Here is a 17,299-nt window from a genome sequence, read left to right on the forward strand (position 1 = left end):
GTTCCAGAGACTTCCTACAGAAAACAACTGTTCTAAGCCATGGTGTCCTGGGTGGGGCTCTGTGCAGTGGGTAAGTGATAAATTAGAGGGAGAAAAAGGGGACCCCGGCAATGATCACACCTGAGGGTAGACAGACAAGAGCTACTGGACATCTCCAACTCCAGTCATCAGCTGCCTGGAAGCTGTGGATTAAATTCTGCCAAGCCTGTCTCTGGAGTGCCCAGCACGCCAAAAGCCTACAGACATCTAGCCCTCAGTGAAGCAAACCTTCCTCATAATGCACTCCAGCTTCCTAGAGCCAAGACAGTCACCTTCCTGGACAAATTCTCATTTTCCCTCCTTCATAAGCATACATATTCTCCACGTTGTGAGCTCTGTGCCCAGGGACAGACAACCTCTCATGTCATTGGCCCTGGGAAGATAGGACTTTGAATCAGCAAACACTGAGTGTGGCCTCAGGATGGTAGTGGACTTGTGTCCTTTCTGAGCTTCAGTATCCTCAGCTATGTAGGAAGTAAGGTCTCTGGTGATCAGATCAGGTAATCCATGCAGCCCATAGATAACCGCCAGAACACAGGACCCCACGCCAAAAACCACACTGCATCAGTCAGCCCTTGCCATACCTCAAGCTCCCCCATCTCTCTCCTGATTTTCCCCATACTCCTCCTCCCAGTCTCTGCCTTTGTCTGTCCTTAGCGGCAAGTCACTGTGAGCCTAGAAAATGAGTCCGCTCTAGTCCTGTGTGTTTGCAAAGCCTGGGGCACCCACTTTACAGCCTCCTTAGCAGCTCTGGGGAAGGGGGAAGGGTGGTATGGCAAACAAAGGGTTACTAATCTGATGAGATGACCAACTACCCAGAATGAGTTCCAGGCCTGCTTGAACCTGTGCCTTTAATAATCTCCAGTCCTTCCTATGTCCTGTGTGTGTACATGTACGTGCACAGACAACACTAAAATTACCCACTTGTGTGTGTGTGTCTTTGTGAATATGTGCATATGTGTGTGTCTATGATGGAGCACTAAGAATGGCTTCATAGAACTCTGAGGTTATCATGTTCCAGTGTGTGTGTGTGTGTGTGTGTGTGTGTGTGTGTGTGTGTGTGTGTGTGTGTCCATACCTATGTGTGCATCTGCGTGTGCGTATTTGTGCGTGTGTGTGTGTCCATACCTATGTGTGCATCTGCGTGTGCATATTTTTGCGTGTGTGTGTGTGTGTGTGTGTGTGTACATAGAGTTCTATGAATTGCTCCATACAACCCCGAGATTATCACCTGAGAGAGAGGGAGAGAGAGAGAGAGAGAGAGAGAGAGAGAGAGAAAACACTTGGAATGACCCCACACAACTCTGAGGCTATCATCCGCCAATATGTGTGTGCATGTGTATGTACGTGTGTGTGTGTGTGCGTGTGTGTGTGTGTGTGTGTGTGTGTGTGTGTGTGTGTATGTGTGTACATAGAACACACAAACCTGAGGCTATCACCTACCTTCTCCTGCCCTCCTGGCGATAGAGGGGCGGGTCACATGGTGGCGAGGAGGGGGTAACATTTGACGCGCCTCCGGGTCAGCCTCCGCCTCTGACGTCCTTACAGCCATCCTCCCTCCCAGCTGGCTGCGTCCCCGCCCTCGGAGTCTAGAGAGCGGCTGGAGCCAGGCGGGAGCGCGAGGTGCAGGAGGCCGGCGGGAGGCGGGCGAGCCGCGGGAAGCAGGCACCATGGTTCTTTCGGTGCCTGTGATCGCGCTGGGCGCCACGCTGGGCACTGCCACCAGCATCCTTGCACTGTGTGGGGTCACTTGCCTGTGCCGGCACATGCACCCCAAGAAGGGGTTGCTGCCGCGGGACCGTGAGCCCGACCCGGAGAAAGCGAGGCCCGGTGTGCTCCAGGCAGCCCAACAGGTGAGTGAAGGCCAGGTAGGATGGCCGGGACACCCTGTTTTCCCAGGCAGGGAAGGGACAGCAGACCTGCAGCAGGGGTCGCGGTGGCCCCGAGGAATGGGGGAGGGACATGAAGGAGAATGGGCGGAGTGGGGAATTAGGGCTTCAGAAGGCTGGGAAAGGAATTAGGTGGGGAGACAGTGTGCAGGGAGGAGTGGTTGTGAGCCTTTGGAAGGCTGAGAGAGCTGCAGGGTAAGGATACCCTTCGGGGGGACACCGAGGAGAAGCCCGCAGAAATAGGGGACAAGGATAGTGGGGTCTTCCAGAGGAACGAGGGTGACTGTAGGACAAACAAATAACTGGAAAATAATCAGAAGGGAGGCGACACCTCCTCCCAGCTGGACAGCAGGAGATGGGGGGCTCTAGAAGGAGCCAGTGAGGAGTCTGCCAGACCCCCAGTCCTAGCAGCTGAGCCTCAGCAGCCCCACGGTCTCTGGAGATTAGAGGGCTTTTATCACCTTCATCCGTGGTCCTGCTTGAGCTAGAAATGGGCTGTGCATCCCAGGCAGGAATGGCAGCAGGCTCTGAGAGGTCTGGGAGAAGAGCCTGCTCCATGATCTGTGACCTCCAGAAAGCTTCTCAGGTGGAGGACAGTGCTTCCTGGAGAGCCAGAGGAAGGCTGGCCATAGGTCAGGCGTGCATCAAGGACCTCCCAGCAACTTACAGACCCTCTGGTTTTTGGTCTTCTGGGAGCATCCTGCTCTAAGCCAGTCCTCATTTTCCTAGTAAATTAATTATTCAGAAACCCCCCAGGTCCCAGAGTGGAGCCTGTGTCATTGGTCACAGTAGAGAGTAAAGGGAAATGGCTGCTGTCCTTGAGGCACTTAGAATTCCAGGCAAGTGACATTGTCACTGTAAACAGGAGCTGGGGAGTGGTGGGAGGTCAGCCTGGAAAGGTCTGCAAGTGGGGAGTGGGCTCCCCGGCGGTGAGGGTGTGGCCCGCTGCCTTTCCCTCCCATCTGGTGTGGATGAGAGACACACCTGAGGGACATATGGCATCCTGCTGCCTTTCAGCCATGGCCCTTCAGCCCTGCCCCTGACTGGGAATCGGTTAGCATAAACAGCCACCAGGCTCCCTTCTAACTGTCCTACTGACCCCCAGTAGCCCACACAATGTTGATTATCTCCCAAAGACGTGCCAGCCAGGCTATTTCTTCACAACTTAACCCCCCCAAACACCTCATTAGAATAAGTGGCAGCAAGCCAGCCATGGCTTAGTCACCCCCACACTGCCTCACTGGTAAGACTTTTACATATATCCATGCTTGTCAACAGACTGACAAAGGTAAAAGGCCAACTTACAAATTAGGAAACATAAGTGACTTGCCCAAGGCCACACAGTTAGAGTTTTTGAGCCCCACTATCCCTGAGCTAGCCTGATTTAAGATTCCTAACTAGTAGCCCCTCCAACCAATCCCCTCCCCCTCTGTCAGGTGCCTCTCTCTCCAGGAAGCCTCACCCCTGTGACTCTTTCTGCTGTCTTTGCCTCTCTGGCTTGATTCTCCTTTTCTTCCTTCTCCTCCTCCTCCTCTCCCGCTTCCCCCTTCTCCCCATCCTCCTCCTTTCTCCCCTTCTCCTTCTCCCCCTCCCTCTTCTTCCTCCTCTCCCCCCCTCCTCCTTCTCCTCCTTGCTCCCCACTCATTTTCCATCCAGATGGTTTCTCAGCCTTTGAATCTCAGCCTTTTACTGGCCCATGAAACAACCCCCTGATGACCATGTTCCATACCATCCCTTCTAATACCCTTTAGAGCACTCCCAACATTGGCTGTCATTCATATCAGCCACCTGCATGATACTCATTCCTAGTACCTAGAAAATGCCATTTGTGCAATAAGAAACCACTGGCAAACAAAGGCGCCCAGTTTTCTGTTCCAAGGGATATGGGTGCAGGGGGCTGTGTCTCTGCAGCCCAGGGCCAGTTCTATGGAGGCTCAGTGATGTCTGCCCACGAGTATCTGTTGATAAGTAATGCTCACCCATCTACATTTCTTCTCCTGGCTCCCTGGGGCCAGGGAACTTGGCAACAGAGGCGAAATCAATAGGTGTGAAAACGATGGCCTGGGAGCTCAAGGTGTCTTGGTGGCCACTGTGCTCTGATTCAGCCACTGACCCAGATAAAGTAAGGACAAAGACAGTGCACTTGATTTCAAGGAAGCCAAGGAGGCAGGCGCAGGGTGGGAGGTGACGAGAGCAGTCAGCAAGGCTCACTGAAGATGATCCTCAGAGAAAGGACGCTGTGCTGGGGGAGGGAGAAGACTAAATTTCTGGCTCCAATAGCTTGCAGCTGTTGTGTCCCGCTGAGGTCTGGGGTGTTTGTAGGGTGCAGCATCCCTGCCTCGTGCTTCCAGATCTCATTGGCTGTGTTGCTGGGAAATGTCTTTGGTGTCATAGGGCAGACTGGGAATCTGATTTATGCCCCAAGTGGATAAACACAATTGAGATTTGTACTGAAAAAGAAGCCTGGAGGTCTTCCCAGGGGTTCAAACTCTGCCAGGAGCCTGCAGATGGAGTTTATGGGGGTCAGGGTCTTGAGTGGGGAGAGATGATCATGGTTTTGTCACCAGCAACTCCAACTGAAACTTGGCAATTTCTCTAAGTGGGGCTATAAACAAGAAAGCATGAGTGTGTTCCTGATCCCTGCAACTTTGTTGCAGGAGATCATAGCTCATTTGAAGCATGCTGCCCGACTGCTGACGCTTCCCCTGTCGTTTATTCCCCTCCCCTCCCATTTTAAGTTATGGCATTTATTAAAGTTCCTGCTCTGTCCCGTGATTTACTACATTAATAAAAGACCACGCGTGTAACTTTCCCTGGATATATGCTATTGACTATCCCTTTACGGCCTATGTGTTCTACCTTCAGATTTTTAAGCATCCTGGAGACATATCTGAGGGCTTCTCTAGATAGTGAAGGGGTCAGGTCATAGCACAAATGATCAGGAGCTCCTGCTGAGGGCCAGGTGGCAGAGGGTGGAGGGTCTCTGTAGCATCCCCTCTGCAGACCATCCCCTGCTGGCTTCCGGTCACAGGTCACAGGGCTTTGCACTAGAGCCAGACTATTGTCCCTTTGCTCCCCCTCACTTGTGTCCAGTCTTTGTGGGGGTGCAGACAATTCAGTCTCTCACACAGGCCATTCCTGGGACCACAGGGAACACCTCAGTTCACTCTAGGAAGCTTCATTACAGGTGACCTGTAGTCAGGGAGATGCCCCACTCAGGGTCCTCTGAGGGCTGTTCCTTCTCCTTCACAATTGTCTGAATTTATGGGAAAGCTGCCTTTAGAACCCCTAGCTTCATTCTCTGGAACTTCCTCTTCCCAGGTTTCAGGTTCCCACTGTCCTTTTTGGCATTCCTGGGTGAGCAGAGAAGCTGCCCTCCCCCTTGTTCACCCTGAAGTCTCTAACATGACCCTACATGGTCAAGAGGCTTTCATTTTAGGGTCCTATTTCCCTTAGGTGACACTTGCTTAACTATGACTGTAAGTGCCTTAAGTGGATCTTTTCAAATAACTCTTAGGTTCCCAGGGGACCTGGCATTGTCTGTTCTCTCAAAGGCAACATGTAGCCAGAGGCTTTAGTGAACTTGCTTGGCCTTAATTGGTACTCGCCCAACTCTCCCATCCACACCCGTGCTCCCCACTGCCACAACCAACTCCCCCATCCACACCCCTGCTCCCCACTGCAACAACCTACTCCCCCATCCACATCTCTGCTCCCCACTGCCACACCCAACTCCCCCATCCACACCCCTCCTCCCCACTGCAACAACCTACTCCCCCATCCACACCCCTGCTCCCCACTGCCACACCCAACTCTCCCATCCACACCCCTGCTCCCCACTGCTACAACCTACTCCCCCATCCACACCTCTCCTCCCCACTGCCACACCCAACTCTCCCATCCACACCCCTCCTCCCCACTGCCACACTCAACTCCCCCATCCACACCCCTCCTCCCCACTGCCACACCCAACTCTCCCATCCACACTCCTGCTCCCCACTGCCCCACCCAACTCTCCCATCCACACCCCTGCTCCCCACTGCCCCACCCAACTCTCCCATCCACACCCCTGCTCCCCACTGCCACCAGCACCCAGCTCATACACTTCTTTCCTTCCAACAGAGTTGAGACATGATGGCTTTCAACAGAAGCTGAATTCCAAGTTTTTGTGGGATGAATAAATGCTAAATTTATGTCAAATAATATATGCATAGCTGAGTCCTTTCCCCCAAAGTTCAAAGTATACATGTTCCTGACATTGTCTGCTGGGAAACAGGGTATGGGATCCACCTGGTTGTACATACTGAATGAAAACATTTTATATATAACACGGACTAGGGGGGACAAACCACAGGTCATACAGGCAAGTACCCATTTATAGGAAACCCAAGGCCAGGTTTGAGCCATGCATGGTGCCACCCTGTAAGGCAAGTAAGGAACAGGTGGAATACAGACTGGGTAGCCTTTGGACTTTGATCTCTGCACTGCCTCTGATGTAAGCGCTGGGTACATGGTTTATTTCCTTTAAAATTCACCTAGCCTAATTGTTTTTGTTCTTCCCTGTAAGAAGTAATGTACCAACATGGTTCCTATTAAGCCATCTCATCATGACATAGTGTTTGTGCACATTATATCAGACCAGTACTCTAATGATAGGGGCTTTTAGGCCTGAGATCCTCACATACATGGTCTATAACAAGCTGCCTCTTGGCCCTACCTATTTGCTACTGTTTCTCCATTTGCAACATAAAAGTCTTGCCCTATGGACTGGGATCACAGGGCCATCAGTGAGGCCCTAGGAATCCTCTAACTCTCCTTCCTGTAGCCTCAGAGTATCACCTCCAGGCTTCTTGTTTTCACTACACTCATGAGTAAGATGGGCCAAGAACAACGGTGGCACCACATATTAATCACATCATCCATTAAAGGTTAATGAGTGCATCTGAGGTACAGCATACAGTGAAAGGCAGACATGTTGCTGCTGAGAAGACAGAAAGTGCAGCTGCCACAGAGCATGTAATGGTGCTGCGTGATAGGTAACATTCAGGGAGCTGTGCAGAATCCTGAGGAGAGGCAATGCCAGTGACAGTATAAAGTACATCTTTCTCCGGGTCTGAGAGGCTACTCTCTGGACATCCCTTTGTTGACTCTTAAAGACTGGAGGCCCTGTAAATTGCTAACCCCACTCCTGGAACCGATTGGACTCCGGCTGCTTTAAGGGTTGACCTCCATAGGTTCTCAAGCTTTTACTTATTCATTATTGTTGTTGATAGGTGTTCATGGAGACAGGGGAGGCTTGAATTCAACCCTTCCTACATGCTAAATACATATGGTACTACTGAGGCCAGCCCAGCCCCATTCTCAGTTTTTTAAAGGATTTAACTGCCAGCTTACTGTTATTAAATAACCTGACTTGTAACTCTTCTGTCTGTACAAACAATAATAAAAGACCCATTTCCACAGAGTAGTAAATATCAGGACTGGCACAGCCATCTACACAAGTTCTTTATATATACCAGACAATTGCACTTTACCAGTCAGAAATGGGAATCTGGAGAGCGTAAGTAACACATTCATAGGCAGAGCTGGGACACAGACTCATGAAGTCTCACTCTAGAACAAAATATTGGATCACTTAGCTAGAGCTTTATAAGAAAAAGCTAGTAAAAATTTTGTTCAGGCCACTGTTTCCCCAGACAGGTGAACAGGTGCCTGTGTCTTTGCAGGTCAGTTTCCAAAATATCCTCTGATGCTTGGGTTATTCTCTTCTTTGTACATCTGCTGGTTCCAGGCACTAGGTACAGCTCAGGGCCCTCCTGAGAGATTTTACACAGTAAACATGTTTGGGCTGGTTGCTTAGCAACAATAAAGACAGTATGAATTTTTCATCACAAGATTACCATAAATTATTTCAGGGAGATGAGCACACAACTGCAGGAAGTGCTAAGCCCTTCAAAGCAATCGAATAGGGTATCTCTGTACCTGTACCTATCAGTCCCTTCCTAATAGCAGGTCCTGACCTATTGCAGTCCTGGTTCCCCCATCTCCCCGTTTCTCTTTTTTAGTATGGCTTATAGATTAATGTAGTGATTAGTGTTAATTATCAACTTGACAGAATTTAGAATCACCCAGGAGACAGGCTTCTGGGCATACCTGTGGGGATTATTTTGATTATGCTAACCAAGGTGGGAAGACATGTCCACTGTGGGTGGCACCATTCCCTGGCTGAGATCCCGGACTAAACACATGGTGAAAGGGAGCTGAAGAGCAGTGTGCCTTCACTGCCCTCTGCATTCACTGTTATGAACGTGATGTGATTAGCTGCTCCAATCTCCTGCTGCCTTGACTTCCCTGCTATCCCTTGAGCCAAAGGACAACCTTTCCCCTTGTCTACCAGGCATGTTATCACAGCAACAGGAAAATTAGCCAACAGTCAGGTTTGTGACTTATTCCCTGGTGGAGCCCATACAGAAAACACTGTTGCACCCTGCCCAGGATCTTAGATGCTGGGAATGCGGAGAAGGACTCAGTAGGGGAAATAGCTAAAGCAGCCAGCAAGAGATAAGGCAAGGAGATAAGGGAAAGAAGAGACCATCAGGAGGACCCAAAAGGACAAGGGAAGATGAAGGTATCTGAGACAAGACCCAGGAACAATCAGAATACACAGAACAAGTTCTTTCCTGGGCACCTGTCACACTACAGAGCTATTGAGGTCAAGGCTCTCTCTTACGTACTCTGAGTACAGTTTCTCTGCCCATTCCTCTACTAAAAAGCAACAGTTCACACACACACACACACACACACACACACACACACCCTGACTTTAGTGGCTCTGTGTTAAGAGCCCACAGAGCCTATTTCTTTCTAGCTCTGGGGAAACCTGATTTGAGGATGAAGAAAATAGCTTCATAGAAGCAAGTGTACTTTGTGTGTGTGTGTGTGTGTGTGTGTGTCTGAGTGTGTCTGAGTGTGTCTGTGTGTCTGTGTGTGTTCATGGGCACTAGCGCATACATGCATGCAGTGTTTGCCAAAGTCAGAAGAGGGCATTGGATCACTTGGGACTGGAGGTACAAGCAATTGTGAGCCACTGGAAACCAAATCCAAGTTCTCTTCAAGAGCAAGTGCTCTTAACCACTGAGCTATCTCTCCAGCCCCATAGAGTTGAATTTCAGTAACTAAGGAATTCTCTTTGTGGGCATCAGAACCAACACATCTAAGCACACAAAATACCCCATAACCAAGTTGTAGAAACTAACATGTCAACAGAGGGGGAAAGAAAACAGAAGTGCTCCTCCTTCCTGTCCTCTCTCCCCTTCACTATTTTTATACTTTTCTCCTCCTCCTCCTCTTTCTCCTCCTCCACCTCCACCTCCTCCTCCCCCTTCTCTTTCTTCATTTCCCCTCCCCACCCCACCCCCTGCTTCTTTGAGTTGGGGATTTCAGACAGGGACTCACTGTTATAACTATGTAGCACAGGCTAGACTGGTACTCACTCTGTAGACCAAGTTGGCCTGAAATTTAGAGATCCTCCCCCCTTGCCTCCCAAGTGCTGGTATTAAAGGTTTGTGCCACCACACCTGGCCCTCTATTCCTTTTTCTTATCCCTGTAATGACGTTGAGTGAGCACATACTATGTGCCAGGCTCAGTACTGGGGGATGGGTACACTGTAGTGACTGCTTCGTCATCCGTGACACAGTGACCCATTCTCTATCCTCATGAAGCATACAGTGCCGTGGGCAGGAGCAGAGTCAACAGAAAGGTCAGCATGTGTGAAGTGAAGCGAGCTGAAGTCAAGCTGGAGGGTCAGTGAAGCTGAGGCCAGCAACCCATTGCAGCCCCTGTTCAGGTTCATCCTCATGCAAGCACAGAATGTTCTAATGCCTCTGCACACTGAGTACGGATTCTATTCCGTTTCCGTGTGTTTTTGTATTAAGGTAGAATCCACACAAAACCCAACCACTCGAAAGTGAATCATGAATCAGGGCCGTTTAGTACATTCCACTGTTAACCAGTCACCACTCCACCTAGTTCCAGAATCCATCGCCTCAGCAGAAAACCTGCACCCATTGAGTGGGGTGTCTGTCTCCACGGACATTTCATATAAATAGAATCATTTAGCAAGTGACCTTCTGTGTCTGGTATCTTACAGTTAGCATAATGTCTCTTTTTACAACGCTTTGTTTTATTTGTGTGTGTGTGTGTGTGTGTGTGTGTGTGTGTGTGTGTGTGTACGCACGTGCCCCCATCAAAGTGTGTATGTTGGTGCACTTGGATGTGAGTGTAGGAGGCTGGCCGAGTCCCCGGACGGGAAGTTACAGATGGCTGTGAGCTGTCTGGTGTGGGAACCCTGCTTTGGTCATCTGCAAAACAGCAAATGGTGCTCACTGCTGCACCAGCTCTCCTTCCACACCACGCAGCATTTCTGAGGTCTGTCCCATTGTCCACACATCCCTCCTGTTTTCTGTCCCTAGTCCCACTGCCCTGGGCTTCCCAGCTTGTTGGTTTGTGTCCCTTCAGGTACACAATACACATGGGAGTTGAATTTTCAGGTCATATGGAAGTTCTACATAAATTATGGAGGATCAGCCAAACTGCCTTCCATAGACACTGCATTTTCTATTCCCCCAACAATATTTGAGAAGCCAAATTCTGCAACTCTTTTGACATTCTGGTTTTTCCTTCCTTCCTTCCTTCTTTCCTTCCTTCCTTCCTTCCTTCCTTCTTTCCTTCCTTCCTTCCTTCCTTCCCTCCCTCCCTCCCTCCTCCTCTTCCTCTTTGAGATAGTCCCCTAGCAATATGTGAAGCTGTGCTTTGGGTGTAAGCGGTGCCCCGCCCCCACCCCGCCCAGGTTCACCTGCTCTAACATCTGGTCTCCAGCTGGTGGCAGTGTTTTGGAAGGTTGAGGAAGTGGAGCCTTGCCAAGGGGAGTGGGCACTAGGGGTGGGCTTTGGAGTTTTACAGACTGGTACCACATCCTGTCTGGTCTGTTTCCCGATTGCAGAAGCAATCTGACCAACCACCTCGTCCTCTGATATCCTGGATCTCCCAGGATGGCCTGCTATTTCCTAAAACTGTGAGTCAGAATGAGCTCTTCTTCCCATAAGCTGCTTCTTGTCAGGTTTAGTCACAGTTGCAGGAGATGGAACTAAAACATACGTGTATCTCACTTCAGAATTTTCCAAGCCCTTCATGGAAGCATTTTAAAATTATTCTTGCGCATTGATTCTGATTTACATTTCTAAGCTCTTCAACTGGTTTTAAACAGCCACTTGCACTTTGCACTGAAACTTTATTGAAGTGAACCCAGGAACATCTCAGTGCGTCTGAGATACACGTGTCCCTGAAGCAGTGGGGTGGGACACAGTTGAGATGTCTGTACCTGCCATTCTGTACCTTAAATCTGTTGCATGCTGTCACGGTCCTCTTCCTCAGCTCCCACCCCACCAACCTTTAGCCCTCCTGGGTCCTAGGTCCACCCAGACACTTGGGTGTCCTCTAAACTCAACTCCATTTTGTACATGTATTTTGTCCTTATGTCTTGATGCTGACAGGACAGAGCAGTGCCAGGAGCAGCTCTGACAATGTCCCCATGGGGCTGGTGTGGCCTGTACTCAAGCCTTCCCATCAAACCTAAGCGCTAATTCCTTGGCTAACGGGTTTTTGTGCCTTTGTAGTACAGAAAAGTCTTAGACGATGTTCACACTGCATTGAAAGGTAATTATGAGATATTTGGAGAAGTTGGTTGAGATTTTAGGGTGGCTGAGGATCGCATTATGAGTTTTTCCATGAAAACGACAGTATCACTTGCCTTCTGAAGCTTGCTCTATGGGAACAAGTCGGGATCGTGCCATGAGGGGCATTTACGCATGTGAGTATGAATGAACAAAAGCGGGAAGGGCCCTGAAGGAATTCTGTGTGATTGAGTCCACCTGGCAAAGACCCAGGGCACATTGATATATTTCATTGATTTCCTCTGCCCTCACTTCCGCTCATTAAAGCCAGGGTGTGCTTTACTTTCTTAGAAACTGGCACAGGGCTCAGAGGAAGGCTAGGAGAGTGAATGGATTACAGGCTGCCTGGGTGATGGCTGGGGAGTGGATAAGCAAGCTGCCTGCAGCCACGGCATACAGCATAGCATAGGGCTGCAGGAGGGCTCCAGGAGGGCTGCAGGAGGGCTGCAGGTTCATGGGCAGTCTCTGCACTTGTCTTTTAGTACAATGGGGACCCATGAAGGCGTGGAGTTGGGGCAAACTCACTCCTTATTGGTTTCCCTCCCTTTAGGCCTTCGCTCACTTGGTTAGCATAGGACAAATTAACGACTTCACCCATGGGCATGGGGAGCTGTCTCAGTCTGCAGAGGGCTGGCTGTGCAAGCATGGAGACCTGTTCACATCTGTGGCACCAATGGAAAGGCCTGGCCTAGTGGTGAGCGTTTGTAATCCCAGCACCTCTGATCTCCATGTGCACATACACACGAGAGATGTGTATCTGCACACACACCTAAATCCTCACCTGTGAGGACCAGGCTCCAACTCTTGGGAAGTTCATACTGTGCGCGACAGAGAGTCCAAACTGCTTAAGGTGGCTATGCTGCTGAGGTATCAAGGAGGAACGGTGGCAAATAGGACAATGAAGGAGAGGGAAAGGTGTGTGTGTGTGTGTGTGTGTGTGTGTGTGTGTGCACATGTGTATATGCACGTTCATACATGTAAGCACTTGTGCATACATGTGTCCATGTATGTGTCTGTGTGGATGTGTGTGTATGCATGTGTATATGTATATCCATATGCGTGCCTGTGTGCATACGTGTTTGTGTGTGTGCAAGTGTGTGTTTCCACACATATATGTACATTTGTGTACATTTTTATATGTGTATTCATATATGTATGTTTGTGTGTATGCATATGTGTCTATCAGGAAAGTAGAAGGAAGACTATGATGTGGGAGGAAGATTTCTAAAGAAAGGGAGGACCGAAGAAGGGATGAGGAAGGGAAGAAAGACATACCTTCAGACTGGAATGCGGCTTAGTGATGGAAACTTGCCTAGCATGGTCCTTGGTTCAGTCCCCAGCATGTCACAAAGGAGGAGGAGGAAGACCACAGGACTGGAAGACAACACAACTGACTATGATAAACTGTCTTCTCTCCTATGCCAAGGAGATTCTCATATACACATAAAAGCAGGGGGGAAATACTGGGAGGGAAGAGGGGATCAGAAAGTTGGGTGAGAGAGAGGGAACGCTAGTTGGAAGGGCAAGGTATGAAAGTGACACATATGAGTGAAAATGTCATGATGGAGCTCAACAGGCGTGGTGCTGCATGCCTGTAATCTTAGCACTGGGGAGGTAGAGCGGGAGAGTCAATAGTTCAAGGCCATTCTTGAGTACCTAGCAAATTCAAGACTGATTTGGGCTACATGAGGCCCAGTCTCAAAAAATCGAAGCTAGTGATGACTGAAATTCTAAAGGTGAATGTTCTGGAGAGGATTCAGCTTAGGGGAGAGCACTGAGGGAACAGCAGAGGGTCTGGCGGAGGCAGGCCCAGGCCAAGCTGCCTCTCTTCACTTTTGGTGGCCTTTCCTTTCCTGATTTCACATCTTTCCTTTCCTCAGTGCCTTTCAGCAGCAGCACACATGCTTCCATTTCCAGTACAAGGAAGAGCAAACTGCCAGACAGAGGCAGTGGTGCTATTTCAAGACAAAAATCCACCCTGACCTGCAGGGCTTTCCTGTAGCTGTGTCCTTTGGTCCTTTGAAGAGCTCATCTCCTACTGTAGGAGTAGCAGATCCTCGAAGCAGCACCTGATGGGGGCCCCTTGTGCAAAACACCTAAGGACATGAGGAGTAAGAGTGTTAGCAATGGCTGACTCAAGGCCAGAGCTTTGCCGATGACATCAGGACAAGGACGAGGAACCAGGCGATCTTTGGGTTCCACAACACATACTCTTGAAACGATAGATTACAGAATCCAATGGGGAAGCCTGGAGGTGAAGATGGTCAAAGGCTCTGTGGACCAGAGGCAGGAGAGCTCAGCCTGCAGCTGGAATGAGAGGAAGCTGGGGATGGAGAGCACCATGTCACAGGGGGCCCTGAGAGTGTCATGCCCACCAGAGTGTGAATAGACAGAGCCATGCTTTAGAGCCCTATATGGCAAGTAGGGGCCCTAGTGGGGGAAGTGTTAGGGGACAACTGGAACACTTGCAGTCCATACAAAGGAGACTGAGCTGCTAGCGTCGGAGGAAGCAAATCCCTGTCAAACGTGCCCAGTAGTGTTTCTAGACCCTTCCTTTTAGGAAGGCTCCAGAATCCTTGGCCAACTCATAGGAGAGTCCTACAGGAGCACTCACAGTGACTCCAGGTCTGCCTATACCTGAGCCTGAGCCGTGAGGTCTGGAAACGTGGGCTGAGGCTCCTACCAGGGATCCATGCAGCATTGCAGATTATCCCTGAGGGAGGCGCTGTAGAGCCATGGCCTCCTCAGGAGCACAGAGAGGTGGCTGTGGCTGAGACTGACTAAGCTGGGAGAAACCTTGCTCCGGGGACTCAGACAGGCCGCCTTGGGAGGCTGCTCTAATTGCAACAGTAAACGGAATGGTAATTAGGCTAATAAATAGTATGAATAATTAAGCTGCCTTCAGAGGCCCTTCTCAGACTGATTTTGCTATACCCTCTTTGAGTGAGTGAAGGCACGAGGCATCTGAGCTCTACCTTCCCTCTGCTTTGACCAGCCAGTGACCTAAGCTTTCCGCACCTGCCTTGGTTACCTGTTGTTTCCCCATCAGTAAATCATCATGGAGATTAGGTAGCATGCTGTGATGGTTAGGATAAATTGTCTACTTGACAGAATCTAGAATCACTAAGGAAGCAAGCCCCTGGGTCTGGCGGTGGGAATTAACAAATTAGGTTAATTGAGGTGACAAGACCCACCTTAACCATAGGGGAAACTATTCCAAGGGGTGGGTCGGGTCTTAGACAGATTAAAATAAGAGACCAGCTAAGCACCAGGGTTTATCTCTCTGCTTTCCGACTGTGGATACAGTACAAGCAACCATAGAACCAACCACCTCAAGGACCTGCAGCCACACCTTTCCTACCAGGATGCACTGCACCTTCAAACCGTGAGCCTAAACAAACCGGACCTTAAACAAACAACAACAAAAAGTAGCAAATGCACACAAAGCTTGATCTCCAGAATGTAGTTAGTGCTGGGGTGGAACTGTCCCTTGTGGCTTCCAAGGCCTCTCTCTGGGCCCTCCTGACCCAGCTCCAATCTTACCCGATCCCTGCCTTTACTCTGAGCAACCCTTATTTTCTGTCCTTTTATGCTCTGGCCCAAGAGGCTTCTTCCTGTCAACTACACTGGTAGAACATTGTGGCACTAGTCCAAGAGGACCCTGAAGGAGACGTCCCCTAGATTCCTCCCTGCCAGGTCTCCACAACGGAAGGGCTCAGCACTTTCCAGGGGTATGTCTTCAGTCAGCCAGCTGCCCTGGGTCTTGTAACCTTCCCTACCCAGCGTCCCAGTGATCCTGCCGGGCCTGAGATATCTACCATTCATGTTTCATGCTGGTACCTTGACCCTCCACTACTGTAAATGTCTAATGAAAGTTCCCCCCCCTGTCCCCCCAGCATCCGATATCCAGTGTAAATGTACCATGTGCTCCTGCCCAAATCTAACAATGGGCGTTCAGTCAGTGTTAGCCACCATCACAGACCCTGACAGTCAGCCAGGAGAAGGGGGAGCAGATGGTCAAGAGAAGGTACCAATGAAACTGGCAAGGTAGGGCCCAATAGAGAAGATGCTTCTAGTCACACAAGGTCCCAACGTATAGCAGTGGCTTTCATTTTCCATTTTTATCCAGCATCTAGCCAATACCTTGTGCATTAAATAGGGCTTTAATACCTGTTGCCAACCAACACCTGGGAGCAGAGCACTTCAGGGTGGTTCTCATTTCAAGGAGCTTGTAAGAACCTGAGGAAAAACACCCAAGTTTATACTTAGCGGAAACCAGCTGCTCTGATATTCCGGGCCTCCTGTGGTCCAATCATGTTTGCACATTTTGCAGACCTGTTGGTGGGAGAGGTTTGTATCTGGTTTAAAAGGAAGAACAGCTGTACCAAAATGGCAGCTTGGAGGGATGTGCTAGATGTGGCTCTGCTGAGGTTGGAGGTAGACATCTCTCTGTATTTTCTCAAGGGAGAGGATTAAGAAAGACAGACAGGCTGTATAAACTGACGGTTTTGTCTGCTTGCTGGCTTGTGTTTGTTATTGTTGTTTTAGCAAAGCTAAGCAAAGCAGATATACCAAAGAGAAACTTCAAAGGGCAGCCTTGAAGGAAACAAGCTGCCCAGTGGGTTCTGCATTTGAAAGAAACTTTTACAACTATGTATATGGTAGGCAACATATTCATGGGCTAAGGTAAGCCATTTCACACCCAAATCATGGTGGGCCAGATCTCCCTTTTAGGGTATTTCTTCCCATGAGCCTATAAAATAGTCACATGGGTGCAGAAGTTAAAACCACATCGTAAGTGATGCAAATTATAAAGCCAGAGTCTTTAAGAGCACACACGTCATTCTTTAGCGTACATCTGGAAATTGGGTGAGCACCCTAATTTCTGATCTAGTAGCAACAACCTTGCTGTGACCCCAAATGGGGCATTCAGACCATGAGGAAATACAGCTGCCAACATGCCAGTATCCTTGGCTACCTTATCTCCAACTCCTTGCCTACCCAGTATCCGCCCTTTGAAGGGGACATCCCCTATTGACTAGACAGGAGAGTGAGGGAAGGAGCCAGTCTGCCCTCCAAGCCCTGCTGTATACAGCACCTTCAGGAATAGTTCCCTCTGGGAAGCTTACAAACAAAACCGGAAGTGCTCCTCCTGAGTGCAGCTCTCTTGCACACCCCTCGCCCTCAAACCTGGTTCCACCCTAAGCAGTCTATTGTTCTTGGAGATGTCTCCTTTCCCCATCTTGGTTCTTGGTGTCCCTGATTCTTCCCTCCTAGACATTTCCCCCACCATCCCTCTCCCTCCTCCCACCTCTCACGTCTGTCCCTGACCTGCCGGTGTGAGTTACATGAATCCATTTTGTTCAGACCATCCTGCCATCCCAGACTCTGCAAAGCTTCCGCTGTTGAGATAGAATTCTAAATCCTTGGTTCAAGGCCCTCGATGGGCTGGCCTCACATTCTTTTCCAGCCTCGCCTTAGTGACTTCACCGTGCCACATGTGTGTACCCCTCATGTGTGTGGATCCAGATTACTGCCATCTGACTTGAGATGCCTCTGTCTCTCCTACCATTCATCAGCCTTAAACTCTAGGCTGAAGCCATTTTCTTCTGATCACACTGATGTGAGGAGCTGTTCTT

At 49.7% G+C, this 17,299-nt stretch overlaps 1 protein-coding gene across 1 annotated transcript in view; it reads left to right on the plus strand.

The window, feature by feature from the left end:
- The first annotated feature begins 1,625 nt into the window (after nucleotides 1-1,625).
- Nucleotides 1,626-17,299, plus strand: part of Syt13 (synaptotagmin 13) — a 40,760-nt gene continuing 25,086 nt past the window's right edge. The window contains exon 1 of the mRNA XM_032903752.1: nucleotides 1,626-1,892. Coding sequence (XP_032759643.1) covers nucleotides 1,710-1,892 — 183 coding nt within the window. The 5' untranslated portion in view covers nucleotides 1,626-1,709. The remainder of the gene's footprint in view (nucleotides 1,893-17,299) is intronic.

Source organism: Rattus rattus, chromosome 5 (genome assembly GCF_011064425.1).
Source record: "Rattus rattus isolate New Zealand chromosome 5, Rrattus_CSIRO_v1, whole genome shotgun sequence".
Lineage (NCBI taxonomy): Eukaryota > Metazoa > Chordata > Mammalia > Rodentia > Muridae > Rattus > Rattus rattus.